The 16,992-nt window shown below is 57.1% G+C and overlaps 9 protein-coding genes across 9 annotated transcripts; 7 read left to right on the plus strand and 2 right to left on the minus strand.

Moving 5' to 3' along the window:
• Window positions 1–645: 645 nt before the first annotated feature.
• On the plus strand, window positions 646–1,336 carry SCHCODRAFT_01335046 (uncharacterized protein; the record flags this gene model as incomplete). Its single annotated transcript, XM_003036392.2, has 2 exons — window positions 646–1,232; window positions 1,282–1,336. 2 exons carry the CDS (start codon window positions 646–648, stop codon window positions 1,334–1,336), a joined length of 642 nt encoding a protein of 213 aa, XP_003036438.1.
• A 19-nt stretch (window positions 1,337–1,355) lies between these two features.
• SCHCODRAFT_02498780 (uncharacterized protein) lies at window positions 1,356–1,559 on the minus strand (the record flags this gene model as incomplete). Its single annotated transcript, XM_050343081.1, has 1 exon — window positions 1,356–1,559. A coding segment is annotated over one exon (204 nt), but the record flags the coding sequence as incomplete, so codon positions are not given.
• Window positions 1,560–2,758: 1,199 nt separating this feature from the next.
• On the plus strand, window positions 2,759–4,622 carry SCHCODRAFT_02621224 (PLC-like phosphodiesterase). The gene is made up of 10 exons (XM_050345046.1): window positions 2,759–2,892; window positions 2,952–2,971; window positions 3,026–3,104; window positions 3,167–3,214; window positions 3,275–3,301; window positions 3,352–3,467; window positions 3,518–3,547; window positions 3,600–3,944; window positions 3,993–4,068; window positions 4,119–4,622. Exons 1-10 carry the CDS (start codon window positions 2,871–2,873, stop codon window positions 4,433–4,435), a joined length of 1,080 nt encoding a protein of 359 aa, XP_050200383.1. The 5' UTR covers window positions 2,759–2,870; the 3' UTR covers window positions 4,436–4,622.
• A 113-nt stretch (window positions 4,623–4,735) lies between these two features.
• SCHCODRAFT_02621228 (uncharacterized protein) lies at window positions 4,736–5,991 on the plus strand. The gene is made up of 5 exons (XM_003036394.3): window positions 4,736–5,054; window positions 5,103–5,204; window positions 5,260–5,401; window positions 5,453–5,889; window positions 5,941–5,991. The coding sequence occupies exons 1-4, from the start codon at window positions 4,821–4,823 to the stop codon at window positions 5,878–5,880; spliced, it is 906 nt and encodes a 301-aa protein (XP_003036440.1). The 5' UTR covers window positions 4,736–4,820; the 3' UTR covers window positions 5,881–5,889; window positions 5,941–5,991.
• A 552-nt stretch (window positions 5,992–6,543) lies between these two features.
• On the plus strand, window positions 6,544–8,510 carry SCHCODRAFT_02498960 (uncharacterized protein; the record flags this gene model as incomplete). Its single annotated transcript, XM_003036395.2, has 4 exons — window positions 6,544–6,762; window positions 6,815–6,952; window positions 7,005–7,412; window positions 7,473–8,510. 4 exons carry the CDS (start codon window positions 6,544–6,546, stop codon window positions 8,508–8,510), a joined length of 1,803 nt encoding a protein of 600 aa, XP_003036441.1.
• Window positions 8,511–9,101: 591 nt separating this feature from the next.
• Window positions 9,102–11,491, plus strand: SCHCODRAFT_02621229 (uncharacterized protein). The gene is made up of 4 exons (XM_003036396.2): window positions 9,102–9,500; window positions 9,550–10,936; window positions 10,989–11,147; window positions 11,203–11,491. Exons 1-4 carry the CDS (start codon window positions 9,286–9,288, stop codon window positions 11,254–11,256), a joined length of 1,815 nt encoding a protein of 604 aa, XP_003036442.1. The 5' UTR covers window positions 9,102–9,285; the 3' UTR covers window positions 11,257–11,491.
• A 138-nt stretch (window positions 11,492–11,629) lies between these two features.
• On the plus strand, window positions 11,630–13,065 carry SCHCODRAFT_02621233 (2-phosphoglycolate phosphatase). The gene is made up of 7 exons (XM_050345047.1): window positions 11,630–12,077; window positions 12,128–12,271; window positions 12,316–12,391; window positions 12,438–12,534; window positions 12,584–12,655; window positions 12,703–12,806; window positions 12,861–13,065. Exons 1-7 carry the CDS (start codon window positions 11,661–11,663, stop codon window positions 12,950–12,952), a joined length of 1,002 nt encoding a protein of 333 aa, XP_050200384.1. The 5' UTR covers window positions 11,630–11,660; the 3' UTR covers window positions 12,953–13,065.
• Window positions 13,066–13,463: 398 nt separating this feature from the next.
• SCHCODRAFT_02574529 (Aldo/keto reductase) lies at window positions 13,464–14,931 on the plus strand (the record flags this gene model as incomplete). The annotated part of the gene is made up of 6 exons (XM_050343866.1): window positions 13,464–13,580; window positions 13,631–13,768; window positions 13,829–14,312; window positions 14,372–14,550; window positions 14,606–14,750; window positions 14,832–14,931. Exons 1-6 carry the CDS (start codon window positions 13,505–13,507, stop codon window positions 14,929–14,931), a joined length of 1,122 nt encoding a protein of 373 aa, XP_050200385.1. The 5' UTR covers window positions 13,464–13,504.
• SCHCODRAFT_02538003 (uncharacterized protein) lies at window positions 14,632–16,877 on the minus strand (the record flags this gene model as incomplete). The annotated part of the gene is made up of 3 exons (XM_003037767.3): window positions 14,632–15,054; window positions 15,103–16,723; window positions 16,775–16,877. Coding segments are annotated over 3 exons (1,817 nt in total), but the record flags the coding sequence as incomplete, so codon positions are not given.
• Between the last annotated feature and the right edge of the window lie 115 nt (window positions 16,878–16,992).

Below are 16,992 nucleotides of genomic sequence, written 5' to 3' on the forward strand. Positions count from 1 at the left end.
CGGACGCTCTCGCTCTCGCTCCACGGTCAACCTGGAGAGGTTTTCGTCGTGCCTGGCGCCCATACAGAGCACATAGTTTGCAACATTCGCATCCTCAGGCTGAGCAATGTTTCCCTCGACTGGAGCTATCTGCGAAACCTCAGCAGCATCACTATAATAAACAACTATCCGACTGCGCCATTCCTCGACGTAGCTGCGTTGCTGGAGGTACTCCGCTACTCGCCGAGGCTTGAAGACTTGTTTCTCAATGACTGCCTCGCTCTTTCTGATACCCACGAAAGGAGCGCTGCCACGGTCGACCTCCCATACCTGGAAGATCTCGAGCTCTGGGGTCGTACCTCTAGCTATACTGCTCTCATCTCGCGCCTGCACTTTCCTCGAATTCGCCGCGTGATCCTGGAGGCTTACGGAGTCAACGACGGTCCCCGCATTCAGTCATTCGTCAATCACCTGCATCCACTTTATCGCCTTTCGGAAACACGCCCTCTTCGCCTCCTGCAATTCTACAATTCGCAACAGCGAGTCACCTTCACCTGGTTTTCCGACACCGTTGTGCCGGATTGTCACGGACCGTTCCTTGGCGGTGATGTGATCCCTCTCAAGTTCACCGTCTATCCTCGCCGCGAACCGGCCCTTCGTCGCATCATGGGTGCCATCATGCGCTCCCTACCGGCGGCGGCGCACGTCGAGGTCCTCGATATCCGGGAATCTTTCAACAAGGAGATGTCGCAGCTCACATGCGCACACCTGCTGGATCTGCTGCCTGCATTGACCACAATCGTCCTGGAGATGGCAGACTACACGCTGGAGTTCATTGATGCTCTGCATGCGGCGTTCCTTCGATGGCTTGAGCGTCCAGATGGGCTCGGACCGCAACCTCTGCGTCGTATCCATTATTTTGCCTCGCGCTATCCAAGAGCCGAGGGAATTACCACGGTACTCCTCGAAGATGCCGTCGCAGCTCGCCTCTCAAAGTTGCTGCGACTCTATACAAGTGCTGGAGTTTACCTCGAGGAACTTCGTATTGAAGATGTGGCGGAAAGATTACCATGGGGTTCCTTACGAGTTGAGCCTTTCATTCGAACCCTTCGCGTCGGCTCATGCGCAGCCATAGAATCTCGCGCAACACGTGGTGGAAGGAGCAATCGTCATGAACGGAGAGTACATCTTTCCAGGCTCGACTTGCGTCGGTGGTCTCGAGATGTAGACGAGCTGGTCTCCCAGGTATCACGGTGCGTACGCAAGAGGGCCAAAGTAACACGCCGCTGATTGCGATTTCAGGACTTCTTCTGCGATGGAGTTCACAGCTCATATGCGTACATGCAGCGTCAAATGATACAAAATTCCTGTGCTCTTTATTTGCGTGCCTCCCACTCCGCCAGCGTGATGCAGTCAGCAGAAATCGCGGGGGGATATCTCCCGCCCTGGACCTCAGCCTTCTTCACCAGTTCCGTCAGTGTCGCCACATCTTCGCCCGTGAGCTGGCAGAAGAGGTTGTTCAACTTGTTGAGGTCCGTCGGCAGACGCCTGGGCCCTGTCTCGACGCGCTCGCGAATGAAGCGGACGTTTGGCACGGCATTTCGGGTAGGGTCACGCCACGTGAGAGGAGGTCACACCAAATTGAACCACAGGCGCGGTAAACTTTGACCACGTTCGTGGCCTGAATTCTGTCTTGCTTTGCTTGATCTAGTCCAATCTTACTTTCGGCGCTCAAGACCTCCCACCTACGGCTCGGATGAACTCTCGGCGCCCTCGGTGCATCTTTCTAGTCAAGCAGGGACTCGAAGATGCTCAGGGCCATTTCTCGCTGCCTGCAGGTCTACTTACGCCGTCTGATGGCCGTCGAGGTGCGCCTTGCCCGGTCGACCGCAGCGCGTGATAGGACACCCATCAAGATAGGGTTCCTCTGCTCCTGGCGCGCGGTGCTCACGATCGCGTTCTGACACCACTTACTCCGTCTCGCGATGTGTATCCCCGTTATCCGTACCGGACCTCTGCCTTGGCAAGGCCGCCTGCTCGACCGCCGGGCACGCAGCAGCATCTTCTAATCATAGATGTCGCCGAGTCACCTTCAAGTGCCTCATTGGGGGCCCCTGGTCTCCGCTTGCACCTGGCTATCTATGCTTCGCTCCCGCGCGGACGGATAATAGAGTGCGTGCGACTTCTGGCGACGTTTGGTCTCGCTTCGGAGCCTCTTCGCCACTTCCTGGACATTTGGCGCCTACCTGGTTACCTGCTAACCTCCGATTCCGCCCTAACTTCGCGGCAATCTCAGAGGGACTCATTCGGTAACTAGCGTCAAGGTTCTCCGTACCCCTCTCGCCGTCGCCGTGGGAGAACAGCTCCGGATGTGTGCGGCCTTTTCGAGGGTGAAGGACGTCTGGTGATGACTTGAACTGCATTGTTCATGCCAATACCATTGCGGTGGGTGCGGCCACGTGTAGGGCAGATTATGACGACCACCAATACCTTTCGTGAATGACATAGGTTGGTATGGCGGTACTTCTTGCCTTGTACACGTTTGCCGCCCCCGGATGCATGTTCGTTGGACGCCACGCACATGCCTCGGCGCGTCAATTTCGCCCGCGCCACCACGTTTGCTGCTAGACTTGTCGCCATCCGACGGCGCGTATCTCGCGCAATGGAGTTGGCAGAGCACGTTCCTTGCAAGCAGGTTCAACAAAGCGCCCCAGACGCATCTTCCTTACATAAAGCCGAGGAGCCACGATTGCAAAATTGAAGGGTGTGGGGTTCTCGCGTCCCTCCCGATCGTCTATATAAGCACCCCTCGAGTTTCTCGGCCGCCAGGTCTTCTTTCTTCCCCCGCAGACCCTTCTTGTCCCTTATACTAGCAGTACCAGGATAGAGACATGGCTCCCACTTCATATCCTGGTGCGTACTGACTCTCGAGCTCGTAGCAACGCCACACCAACTGACGCGCTACTTATCAGACTGCTGGGGACACCGCGGCGTACGCGAACCGCTGCTATCTACCGCGTCCCACGACTGACCGGACGTGCTCCAGGCCTCCGCGAGCTTCCCGGAGAACACGCTCGCCAGCTTCGAGGCCGCCATGCGCGATGGCGCCGAAGGCATCGAGAGTGGTAAAGTGTCCCATTACTGCACCCGTGTCGCGGCGAGAGCAGCGATGTTCACACCGCACAAGACGTCCACGTCTCGCTCGATGGCGTCGTTCTCATGTTTCATGACCCCTGTGAGTACCCGAGCCGCCGCATGGTCGGAGTTGGCAGTGCCGCTGACGGGCGCTTGCCAGCGTTGAATCGTACCACGGACTCGACGGGTGCGTGATAACATGTTCCTTACCATGCGCGAGGCTGACTCCATGCGCAGGACTGATAGGGGAACGTAACTGGTACGGCTCGGACGGGATTGAGCATGTTAGGACCAGGCAGGAACCTGTGCAAGCTATCCCCACATTCGCGGAGACCGTCGCGCTCCTGATGAAGGTGCGTCGCACGCCCGGACCCTTAACGCGAGCTGACACCTCGCTCGCTAGCCGGAGAACATGCATGTCGTGTTCGACGTTGTACGTCTCCCCTTTCACATCCGCAGTCACGCGGGCTGAACCCTTCGCGCAGGACATCAAACCCCAAAACGACCCGGAGCGTCTGTTCACCCTCCTTCACGAGATTATCTCCTCCTACGCCGACTGGCAGACGCAGCTCGCGCCGCGCCTGTTGCTCGGCCTCTGGCATCCCCGCTTCCTCCCATACGCCAAGTCCATCCTGCCCTACTGCCGTCGCAGCTACATTGGGACGAGCCCGCGAGTCGCGCGCACGTACTTCTGGGATGACTGCGATACCTTCAGCATGGGCTTCGGCTCGCTCGTGATCTACGGCGGTGCCAAGTTCGTTCGCGAGGCGCACCGCGACGGGAAGAAGGTGATGGTATGGACGGTGAACGATATGGACGAGCTACTAGAGGTCAGTATCCGAGTACTGCCAAGGGGATATTGACTTATCGGGACGTAGACGATCCGCTGGGAGGTCGATGTCGTGCTCACCGATCGCACTGGCCCCTTCTTGCAGCTCCGCAAGGATCTGCACGGTACGTCGCTCCAGTCTGGCATGGAGTTCCTGTGCTAAGCGTACTTGCAGCTGACTACAAGCGGACCATGGCCAAGCAGTCGCGGATCTTCCTCTGGACGACGTGGAAGTACTACACGCCCGCCAATACCGTTCTTGAGCGCCGCGCGCACAAGGACCTCGTGAAGATCGCGGGCTCCATGAAGGGCGCCAAGGACATCGTCGTCGCTCCCAGACCCACTGCATCCTCGACTGCTAGCTCTAGCTCCTTCACGGAGAAGGGTACTGAGGCTACTGCATCGGATTCGGAGGAAGGACATGTCGACTCCAAGCCTTCTATGGCGCCTGAGACGGTGCAAATTCCCGTCCTTGGCTCCGCTACTGCATGATCGTCGTTGGTTGCGACCTCACTCTTCCTGTAGACGTATATCACTCTTGCTGTCCTCGCTCTCGATACACCTGTGCTATCCCGGGTGTTACGCTCCATAGACACGACTAATTTTTCGCATACGTGATCACTTTGAATGAATGGATACACTGGAGCGCGCTGTCGCTGTCAGTGTTAGCTATAGCATGGTTGCGGGTGTGAATGTAGTACGGTCAGAATTTTCTGAGGAAACCAAGCTGGCAAACGACGCGACGCGTCGCGTCAGTGCCGCTCGCGTGACGGTGTTCTATGTGACTCACCTGCCCTCTCCCCTCATCCCCCAGAGGCTTCCTCGATTGCTGGATACCCAAGTTTTCTTACTGTATACACTCTTCCTGCCGAGAATCATGAACGTCAAAGTCGTCGAACGCACCAAGGTCGTTTTGGATAGGGTACCTGCTCCCTCGCAGAGCGCGAGTCAAGCAGGTTCGACAGCCGGACCCAGCAGCTCCCAGAGCCAACCGCGCGCAGAGAATGCACAGACCTCGGACCCTCTTCAAATTGCTGCACAAATATATCCATGGCTTTATATGACATCGACGTTGGAGAAGGCATTCGGCGACAGCGAACGGGCGGCGGAAGTGCGTGCATACCGGCTTGCTTGATAAACGTTGCTGACCTGCACTCAGGCAGAGATAGAGGCTTTCGCGAGGGACCTTGCGCAGGATGAGGAAGAGATACGCGATGAGAAGGTGCGGTGGGAGAGCGAGCGTTTCGTCGAGTTCTGTGATGTAGGTATGCGGTGCTTGGTCCCCCTTCTCGTACTGACGCACGTTGTTCGACTAGTCGCTATCGTCGACACCGAAGGGACACCTACACGTTCTACAAGATCTGCCCGAGATCATACAGTCTTATCTGAGACATGGCAAGGAGGCCGATACCTGGGAGAGGAAGGCGCTGGACATGGCCATGAGCCAGATCGGTACAGGTGCGAGAACAGCGTCTCGTACATGAACATCGCTCTAATGTAATCGTCCAGGTCCAGCCGCAGGAAATACGCGGGAAGGAGAGAACGAAGCCGCAGAGGATGGACAAGCCGAAGAAGAACGCTTGGAGGGCGCGTATCAGCAGCAGTTGACGGACCTCCAAGATGCCATAGATCGCATCGAAGGTCTAGTCGAAGACGCAGGTGCTCTCGAAGGCCGGATACAAGGAGTCATCGATGCTGTCGCACCCCCGCCTCCTGCCGTCGCCCCGCCATCCCCGCCCTCGAGCGTCAAATCACTCGACGACGATACACCTACCGCTGCAGACCCAACCTCCCATCCATTATTGACCCCGCTGCAGCAACTCTTGCCACTGTTATCTTTGCGGAGCGACAACCTCAAGCTCGCGCTGGAGTTGGTAGATGGCGCGAGAGAGGGGGCAGCAATGAACTTGCGGGCGATCAGCTTGGGCCTGTATTGAATTCCCAAGGTGCCGTGCTCCCCCGTTCACAATAAGCGCCATTCTGACGCATCGCCTCAGTGATCCCTTTGTGACCTTCGATGCTATACACAGTACCTCGAGTAGCCATCTCAATACAGCAGCTGTCGCAGCGAAGTCATGTCGGGACCGTCGAGTGTTCTCAATTGTCCACGCGTAGACCGATAGACGTAACGAAGGGCGTGTGTCGTTAGGTTCTAGCGCTAGAAGCGTGCGTATGTTTCTCTGCATGGACCAGCGGCGGTGCACATGCTGACCGTGAAAGGCAGGAGCTAACGGCTCATGCAGCCTTCAAGCCGTATACTTCAGCATGCCCAGTCGCTCTCCAGCACTTTCTCTGATGTCCTGTGGCACAGAAATACAGCGGATATCTGCAGAAGACTGGGAACAAGCACGGCGCCTAACGGTTACACGTGCCGCCCGCAGTCGACGGACGACATGCCTTTTTGAGCTCAATGGTCAAAAACATTGATGGCGGGGACAATAACCTGTGTTTGATACGGGCCCGGGTCCCGGCCCTGGCATATTTAACCGGGCCCGCCACTCCTTTCACTCCCTTCAGACAAACCCCCACCACAACCAGCAAAGCTCCCACTTTGTGGCATTCAACTCACATACACCAACCAACTCTATCATCCCTCGACAATGAGCACTAGCGCTTCTTCCGCTTTCCCCGAGCCGTTGTTTTCGCACGACTTTCTGGCGCAGGAGTTAGGCGCCGACCGGGTCGACACGGTTGAGGGGGGCGAGCAGGGCTCTGACAATGGAGCGCACGATGGACTCTTGGATGAGAAGGATGAGTCCGACGAGCAGGACAGTTATGTCGACCTCTTCGGCGCTTACGACTCTGAAGACGAGAACGAGGTGCGTCGTCGGTGTCACTTGCTCATCGGACGACCTCTGACGACTTTCTCAGACGGCCAAGGAGGGCGGAGCCCCCGAGCAGAGTGCCAACAACGTAGAGCACGACAACCTCTTCTTGGACGACGAGAATGACGAGAAGGACACGAAGAACAACCTCTTCCTTCACGGCCTCCATGAAGATGACAACGAGGTGCGTTGTCAATGATGCTTGCGACCCAGCCAACCTCTGACAATGCACGTAGGGCACCGACACTGCCGTTGGCACGCCCGCCACAAAGACCTACTCTCCGGCCTTCGAAGGCCTCTCCTTCCCTACCATGGGCGGACCCGTCACAAACCCGCCCCATCTCGCTGATCCCGCCACGTTCGAGCGTGCGCCCACCCCGGAATACGTCCCCTTCCCCGAGACGCCTGTTTCGCATGAGATTCCGGACCGCGACCACAGTGTCTCCCCCACTGGGGTCAAGACGCCATCCTACAGCCGGTCTCGCGCAGAGTCGCCTCTGAGCCCTGTTTCGGCGTCTATCTTGAAGCTGGCCAGCCGGTCGCCGTCGCCTCCGCCTGCCATCCCTGCGCGCAACATCTCCGCATCGCCAACGATCATCACTTCCTCCGCCACCCCTTTAACAGCATCTTCCACTCATCCAAAGGTAACGCAATCAGTCGACTGCATCGCCGTTCATGACGCTGACGCTGCTCGCAATCTACAGTCAGGCGCGCAAGCCGTCTTTCCCGCTACACCGGCTGCTACTCCAACTCCAAATCGCTCATCAGTTGCGAGGGCGCCGAAAGCCAGAATCCCATTCCCCTTCAAGAAGAAGTCCCCGTCTACACCCGCGACTGGTCCCGAGAAGGCATCAGCCTTAGATCAGCGCGATGGGCAGGAGCCGAAGCGCCCTGCCATACCGACCGCTGCCCATCTCGAGGACGCGGCGGACAGCATAGAGAAAGCCAACACCCGGTACCATAAGGGTTCGATACTGCCTTCTGGCCCCTACACTACTTCGGCATCCACTTCTACCGCCGCACGTCTTGTCGCCACTCCCTCTGCGCCTCTCAAGGGACCTTCGACGAATGCCTTGTTTGCGCATGCGACGGTCGCCGCGCGACAGATCTCGGAGCACGCCACTTTCCAGAAGCCAGTAGCCAGCAGCGCTCGCGAGCGCATCGCACAGCCAGTCTCTAACAAGCGCAAGGCAGAGGAGCCGGGCTCGGGCGGCTCGCCACCGAAAAGGTGCAAGGAAGAAGAGGCTCCGCGCGCGAGCTCGAGCAGGTCTTCGTCGTCCACTAGACAGGCGTCGACGTCTGCGCGCACCTTGACAGCCCAGCCCGCCAGACGCACGACGAGGCTCATAGAAGACCCCCTGCCTCTTCCATCCACTAGCAAGGTCGAGAAGCGCAAGAGGTCGAGGGCGTCCGAGCAAGATGGCTATAACACGCACGGACTCTACAGCTGCAAGATGCCTGTGCATAGCACCTCCTTGAGAGATCGCCTCATGGGCTATGTCCCTCCGCCCAAGCCATCGACCGTCGCCAACCTGGAGGCGCGCATGCAGATGGCCAGGGCGCCGAAGGCTCCGGAGCCATCCGTCGAGGTGGCTGCCCCGCCCAAGACCAAGAAGCGCGAGGCGGTCGATGATGGTGACGAGGAGTCTGAACCTGCACCGGCAAAGAAGACTAAGCGAGTGGAGAGCACGTTGACCCAGATGTCGAAGAAGCTGAGGGCGATGAACCGCCGGGTTCGATAAAGGGCCGTGTTGCTCGCGCACACTTTGAGTGCTAGTCGAACGAGACGAGACGTCTCCCTTTCTCTGGGACTCGACGGGATCCTGTGCGGAAGGGAGGATCGTCCTCCCTAAGTGCCCACCAAGCTTGCTGTGAACCTCCAACGCCACAGATGGAAGGACGACAACATCGTCAGGAAATGAAATCTGCAGTTGGCCTTCGGATGGATCGTCATATACTATACTCGCCTGCATGTAACTGTGCTCATGGAAATCTCGTTTTCTCCTTTTCTTCAAGTTTTTAACGTCTGGATGATCTGATCTCTCTTCTCCATATATTACCTTGGTTGTGTGTGATTTTCCCTACATCTCTAATACCCTTGCGAAGGCCCACGAAGGGCAGAATTGTATTTACCTCTTAATCGATTTGACCACTAGTTAAAAGAAATTGCGATTTTCGGCATACTTATGTGTAGACATGGAATACAAAGGGAAACGAGCAAGAACCTGCGTCGGGAGGAGGAAGATGCCCGAGCCAGGAGTCGTTCGTTCACTGAGTGAGGTGTGATCTCTGTCACGTCGAACCTCCTTTTGCGGAAGGAAGTTCTCACGCCTGTTCTGACAAGGACCTCACTCATGGATTTGCCGAGTTGTATATCCGCTGCCACCTCCTCGCAATGCCACTTTCTAGTGTGCTACTCCTCGAAATACTGCTCAAGTCATAGTCCACTGCCGACATTTGCCAGTAGACCCGCTCGGTACACCCCACACCTGACTGTTCGCCCCCTCCGCCGTCGACATGTCTGCCAGCACGAAGACGCAGCAAAATGGTCAGACGCACGATGATATCGAGTTCCTGTCTGCGCCAACCAGAGTAGCTCGCGGCATGGGCAAGACTGGGCGCGCGCCTGTGTTTGCGACGAATCAACAGATGCGGGCCCTTCAGGCGGCGTACCAGGAAAGCACGTTCATCCAGGGATCTAGGCTGCAGAAACTCGCCGACGATGTTGGACTGTGCGCCCCAAAATCATCCTAGCAATTCTCGCAACTGACATGCTTGTAGGACGCAGAGGTGGATCGCGCTCTGGTTCCAGCGGCAGCGACGGAAGACGCGCGATGAGAAGCCTCAAGAGGCCGACCAGCCTGTTAAACAGGAAGATGAGGTGCCTTCTGTGAAGGGGAACACGAACGGCCGCGTTCGAAAGCGGCGCAAGAGCAAGAAGATGATCGAAGACGAAGACGACGATGAGCAGGATGTTGGTGCGTCTAGCTCGAAGTCCCTCGTCAAGAAGGAGCCGGAAGACTCCACTGCGACGGTGCCCGCGAAGCCGCTGACTCTTACTATACGACTACCGGCGCTAAAGAGGGCTCACCCGACGATGAACGACGCGCACTCGGAGGTGACGATGGTGGTCGATCCACAGCCGGTCACGCAGACGGCTTCATCTCAGCCTACGGCGTCCTCTTCAAGACCTCGATCCGGCTCCATAATCGACTTCGGAGACACGAATGAACCCATGCCTGCCCCAACGGAGCATCAGCAACCTCTATCGTTCCCCCGCCAAGAATCCTTCCCCTCCGCGTCCAGACCACCTTCGCCTCAGGAAATTATAACTCAACCTCAATACCAGAGCCACTATGACCCCTCGAGCTCCGCGCCACAAGTATTCTTACCGGTCCCCCCAACACTTCAACCCCCAGGCTCGCCCGTCTCCATCCCCTCCAGCTCCTCCGATAGCGACGACAGCGACCTCGCATCTGCCCCACCCCTCCTCGCCTCCAATCCACATGCCCGCGCCTTGCACGCCGGCGCGCCCGTCGACCCGGACGTCGCCACCCAGCCGGCTTACAAGTTCACCGACCCCACGCGCCTGCGCGAGATGTATGTGGACATGTACAGCCGCCCGGGGCCCGCGCCGCTCGATGTGCTAGCGCCGCCGCAGAAGCGTACGCGGACGGCGTATGAACACTTGGCGAAGTATCCCACGTTGGCGCCTGGGGAGAGGGCGGCGATGGGGCAGTCGCAGATGAAGCAGGAGCCAGGAGAGGGAAGCTTGCAACCCAGGCCCTCTCCGTATATGCCTCCGCCACCACCACCTGCCGAAGGAGAGGAGGATCCCGCCATGGCTTTGTCGTCGCATGCCGAAGAGGCGGATCCTACTGCGCGGGAGCCCTCTGAAGAGGTTCAACTCGCATATCCCGACGCAGCTTCGCCTTCGCCTCCGCCATCAGGAACCTTGCGAACCTCGCATGGACCAGCAGCAGCACTTCGTACTCAACGGACATTCGTCAAAACTGAGCCAGCCTCTGATGCGCCTGCGCTTCGACCAGCGAACTTTGAAGTCCCTCCCGTACCGTATGGTGCGCCTCCGTGGCGGCCGATGTCTCCGCAGCCGTCAAGGAGACAGTCAACTGTGGCCATTCCCAATGAGGAACTCGACGAAGATAGCGTAAGTCCCTCACTTTCGTACGAACCGTTACGATGCACTGACAAGCATGTAGCCTGCCGCTCTCTTCAAACAACTTGCTGTGCTGAAAGTGGCCGATGACGCAGGCCCGGTGGACGTTGATGCGTCAGCAGGTCAGGAATATGTTACGGATCGAGAGGAGATTCTGCGCCGACTGCTTGACCCTGCGCTGGCTGAGCGAGATCCAGTTCAGGTGAGCCAATACCATCTACATCACTAAACCTAGGCGCTAATGCTATCGTACGTAGGCAGCGATGGGTCTTGTTTTCTTGGCTCGCGTGGGCATGCAAGATTACCTGTGATCTGCTGTCGGCCTGCTTGCTTTGCCTGACCTTTCTCTTGTTGCATTATCGCTGTCGTTCTGTCGCCTTCCCCTGCTTTCATGTGCATACCTTACTTATTCGTTTCTGCATCAGGGATCACGATATGTTTGACCTGCTCCGCCTGCGTTATCCTCTCCATGTACAGTAGCACGACTTGATGCCTAATCCGAAACTCCCCAAGCGCGTAAAGTGCTTATCTCTGACAGCAGTGCTCACGACTGCATCTCCCAGGCCAGAGCGTGTCTGGATACGCCGCGAACGGCCAGTCCTTTTCCAGTTGCACCCGTCCGCGTCGGCGAGCACACACCGCACGTGCCGCTTACTAGTCATATTCAAGCGTGACGTCACGCTATTTCGCACCTTTCGCCACATCACCCACATCGATGGCTTTGGACGCTCGCACAACAGCTTTGGCTACCGAATCGGCCCTGCCGACGCGCCAGGGAACGCCGACGACCCCAGCGCCGTCGACGATCCCAACTACAATTCCCCTCGCTACTCTCGCCGACCCGAAGGTCATCATCGACTCGTATGATGCTTTTCTCTTCGACTGCGACGGCGTGCTCTGGCATGGGGACCGCCTAGTCCCGGGCGCGAAGGATGTGCTGGCGGCGCTTCGTGCGCACGGGAAGACGGTCATGTTTATCACGAACAACGCCACAAAGTCCCGTGCGGAATACAAGACGAAATTCGACAAGCTCGGCATCGCGGCGGAGCCTACAGATATTCATACTTCTGCGTCTGCGACTGCGCGCTATGTAGCGTCGGTGCTTAAGCTCAGCGAGCAGTCGAAGTCGAAGGTGGGATCAATATGTGACGTCCGGCGTCCTGTCCACTAATACCCAATCAGGCGTATATCGTAGGCATGGAAGGACTGGAGACGGAGTTGCGAGATGCTGGCGTTGCGACTATTGGTGGCTCTGACCCTGCTCACAATCCGTCGACCACAACGCCGCCTGACTTGACCGACGTCCGAGCGGGCTTCGATGACAAGGTGAATTTCGCCAGAGCAGAATCGCACAACGATTGACCAAGCAGGTCGGCGCCGTCATTTGCGGTCTCGACACCAGGGTCAACTATCTTAAGTTGGCTCGCGCGTTTGTCTACTTACAAGGTTAGTGACTTCACCGAAGGAGGAGAGATTGTGCCAATTCATGCAGACCCGAACGTCCATTTTGTGGCCACCAACCTTGACGCGACGTACCCTCATAGCGCGGGACTCCTGCCAGGAGCTGGCAGCGTCAGCGCCATGTTGAGGTAAGCGAGATTCTATGCAAGCGAAAGGCTCGATTAACCAAGCCCCCAGATATTCGACTAAGCGCGAACCTCTGTCCATCGGCAAGCCCAGTTCCGCGATGTGGGATGCTGTCCGTGTCAGGTACGTGCTTAGATCACTTGGAAGGATCATGTTTTACCTTTCATCAGCTCGAAGCTACCGCAAGGGCGGACGCTTATGGTAGGCGACCGTCTCGACACCGACATCGCATTTGGCAAGAGCGGTGGAGTAGGCACCCTACTGGTCCTCAGCGGTAGGCCATTGTAGTCGTTGACCTTGGGAATTGTGTACTGACGTGTCCCGTCAGGCATTGCTACAACTGCAGACATCACGCCCGCCAACGCACCCGACTACGTCTTGAACAGTGTAGCTGACCTCCTCAGTGCCCTGCAGGGTTAAACGCATAGAAGGAACATAGAATAGAGAATAGAAGATCATTGGGAAGTGACTGATAGACCGCCTTTCTACCTGCAGACGCAAGCCTCTGGCACTTCTCTGTTACTCGCTCGAGGGGATCGCTTCCGAGTGACTTACTCAGTGTCAGTGTACCTTTGCGGAGTTCCCCAGGCATCCCTAGTCTCTCTTTGTAAGCCGATTCCCACCTGCGCCCGGTCTCCGTTTCGATGTCGTCTATTCAACTTTTCCCTTTTGCAGTCTTGCCGGTCTTGATACGCGTCCTTCAGCCGACCATATAGCCCGCGAGCTACTTGGGTAGGACTTCCCTCATACAGTGACGCCGTAGCGCTACTCTCGGCGCTTTGCAAGATGCTTTCGAATCTCAACTGCGTTCCGCGGTCTTCTGAAGGACGTAGGTCATGTGCCGGCTCGGCTTCATGTGGTGCTACGGAACCTTTGCGCGTTGTTCATATAAGAAAACGTCTATGATGAAGGTGCCCCTACAGCTTGACTTGCGAACTAATCCTCCCTCTATAACATACACGAACAGACTATATGGCAGCGAGCTACCCCAAGCGTCACCTTGGCAGAAATGGTCCTCTGGTCAGCGCCATTGGGTTCGGCGCGATGGGTAGGTTATACTGTTCAGTTGCCTCAAAAGCCGCCTAATACGTTTCGCAGGCACCGGCGTGACCAAGCCCAGCGAGTCTGGCTTTGACTTCTACGGCGTCACCAACGAGGAAGAGGTGTTCGCCACCCTCACTCGCGCCGCCGACCTCGGCGTCACCTTCTGGGACACCTCTGACTTCTACGGTGACAGTAAGCATCTGACCTCCCATTCACCCTCAGAAGCGCCTCGCTCACCACTCACCCATCCAGGCGAAGTCAGCATCGGCAAATGGTTCGCAAAGACGGGACGCCGCGACGAGATCTTCCTCGCCACGAAGTTCGGCGGCTGCGACTTCTCTCCGAGCGCGACAAACTTCTTCAATCCGAACAGCAAGCCCGACTATATTCGCGAGCGCGTTGAGACGGCCCTCAAGCGCCTACAGACGGACCACATCGACCTGTTCTACCAGCACCGCGTCGATCCGGAGGTGCCCATCGAGGTCGTGCTCGAGACGCTACGTCCCTACGTGGAGAAGGGGACTATCAAGTACATCGGTCTGAGCGAGTGCTCCGCGGACGTCCTCCGCAGGGCGCGCGGCGTCGCGGGCGTCGGGGAGAAGGTCATCGCGGCGCAGATGGAGCTCAGCCCGTTCGAGACGTACATCGTGCAGAACGGGTTCCTAGACGCAGCGCACGAGCTCGGCGTCGGGCTTGTCGCATACTCGCCATTGGGTAGGGGCATGATTACTGGAAAGTGAGTGGTTGATGATGCATCCGCGCTTCCGCGAACGCAGGCTGATCATGCTCACGCAGATACCACTCCCTCGACGACTTCGAGCCGGGCGACATGCGTCGGGGTATGCCGCGCTTCCAAGGGGAAAACTTCGCGAAGAACCTCGTTCTCGTCGACGCCTTCAAGGCCATCGGGGATAATTACAAGGCGTCCTCCGCCCAAATCTGCCTCGCGTGGTTGCTCGCAGCGTACCCCGACAGTGAGTAGAGGGTGCTTACGATGATGCGCAAGTCGGGGCTGACATATACACGTAGGTATCCCCATCCCGGGTAGCCGAAACCCTACTCGGCTAGAAGAGAACGCCAAGGCGGCGCATATCCAGCTCAAGGCGGAGGATGTGGCGACGCTGACGGAGCTAGTGAAGAAGGCTGAGGTCCAGGGCGGGAGATATCCCCCCGCGTACGCGGCCACGATCTCCGCTGACTGCATCACGCTGGCGGAATGGGAAACGCACAAGTGAAAGGTCTAATGAATTTGTAGCATTATCGCAGGCTGCATGTACGCGTCCGAGGTGAATGTTGACATCATGAGGGAAGTCCTGAACCCGCGGTCAATGCCTCTCGCTTTAGATCTCTGGTAAATGTACTGCTGTGACCGGAACATCTGGTGCTCATGTTTGTACGGGGGCGATATCGCTGCTCCATAACTTTGTGCGTACCCCGTTCGCTACGACTACCCCTCCCACGACATGTCGAGCGAGAGCCTGGTAAGAGGATCAGCCAGAGGATCTGGACAAGAAGATGGACTCAACTCGAAGAGTTTCCCAAGGCAACTGTTCCGTGGCATCTTCGATGATAAGCTCTTGTAGATAGACGCCCGCGTCCGTATATTGCCATAACAATGCTAGAAGCAGGCCTTCGATGCCTTTTTTAAGCTCCAGGGAGGTGTTACCGTCTACCCTGGTGTGCCCCCTATCCCAATGTATCCGCTGCAGCGGTGATGGTCCAACGCCGGTCTCGAGGTATTCAACGAAGTGGACTCGTAGAACATCAATGATGGAAAGAGTTAAGGGAAAGGTGGAAAAGACAATGGCGCTGAGGTCACGCAGAGAGCCGAGCAGATGGACGCATGTGAGGATCGATAGATCTTGCCAAGAGTTGCGAATGTCGAGGACCTCCACTTTAGCCGCTGCGGGGAGGGAGCGAAAAATGGCCCGCGCGGTGCGCCGGAGGGAAGGCTCATCTCGGGGATGGATAGTAAGCCTGAGCGAGTTCTTCAGGGTATTATACAACTCTGTGGAGTTCCGTAATGTAGTGTCGTTGCACCAGGCAAAGGTCACCCCGGGCGCGTAGAAATCGAGCTGCAGCAGGCGGAAAGGTGGCTTGACTGGGCACAGATAACGGGGGCGCAGGATATCAAGGAGTGGCTGCGCTCGGGGCGTGTTATTGATCCCCCAGGTGTGCAGTATGATGTAGCAATCGCGAGGGAAGTGCAAACGCGAAATGAGTGCTGTGCATACGGCAACGCGACCACGGAGGTCGAGAGTGTGCAGGAATGGTAGATCGACCATGGCAAGGTCGCTTTCGTGGCCGCTAGGCATGGTCATGCAATGGTCTAAGCGCAACATGGTCAACCTCGGCGAGAGACGGACCATATCCAGCACTAGACAGACCCCCAGTGGCGGCGTAAGCACTGTATCGTATCGTATGGTGAGGGTGCTGAGGTCTCTGAGCCTACCCCAGTCCAATACAATGTTTCTGAGGTTTAGGACGCGGATGTTGCATGATATGTTGTCCGTCCAGGAGCTGGGCGCGATAAGCATTTCTCCATCTTCTTCAGCACAGAGCCAGAGGGAAAGTGCTCGAAGATTATGTCTCTTCTCGTGCGCAAGGGCCTCGATAAGGTGTTCCAAGGCATCTTTCGTGGATGTCACGTGAAGCGAATGTATGCGCCCCATGATGAGCGCGAGGAGTGGCAGATTTTCCAGTGTGAAAGTGGAATTGTTGTCGTAGATGGAGATGTTGAGTAGATGCGCGCCAGGACGGTGCAGCAACGCAAAGGGTGATATCGACTGGGGCAAGTATGTTCCGAACTCGATACTGCTCCAGAGCGCAATGGTGGCCATCCCAACTGCTCGCCAATGACGGCAAACCAGCATGAGCTTGGCCCATCTGGCGTTGTAGAGGGTGTAGGTATTCCGAGCGTAGAGCAGAAGTATATCTCCAAGCACTTCGTCAGGGATGCTAGAGATGCCAGCCAGTGAATTGCGATGAGATTTCAGAGCCGAAAGCTGTTTGTGAATGGAGGCGATCTGCTCGTCGAGCTTCGCGCGCCTCGTCGCAGAGTCCGAGATCTTGTCCTCGTTCGGAAGTACAAGCAATGGTTGGCAAATTTTGTCTGCGGTAGCCCAGGTAGAGCCGTGATACGTTTGCCTTTTAGGGAGATGAGCCAAAAGAAATCGCCTCGCCTTCGCAGATACTCACTCGGGATCATATCGTAGGTGGTCAAGGATGCTCCGGTCTACCACCGTATCTGACCTTTTCTCGATATTTTCGAAAGGGCCTTCGAGATTGCCTTGGATCATGGCGGTCCGGTTCAAGGATCCTCGACGGCCAGCGAATTCTCAGATCCTGCTTGAATCTAGTGTGACATCCTCTCACGTGGCGTGACAATGCGCGCAAAGCCGGGCCGGCTGTCCGTT

The sequence above is a fragment of the Schizophyllum commune genome, assembly GCF_000143185.2.
Source record: "Schizophyllum commune H4-8 unplaced genomic scaffold SCHCOscaffold_5, whole genome shotgun sequence".
NCBI classification, from domain to species: Eukaryota; Fungi; Basidiomycota; class Agaricomycetes; order Agaricales; family Schizophyllaceae; genus Schizophyllum; species Schizophyllum commune.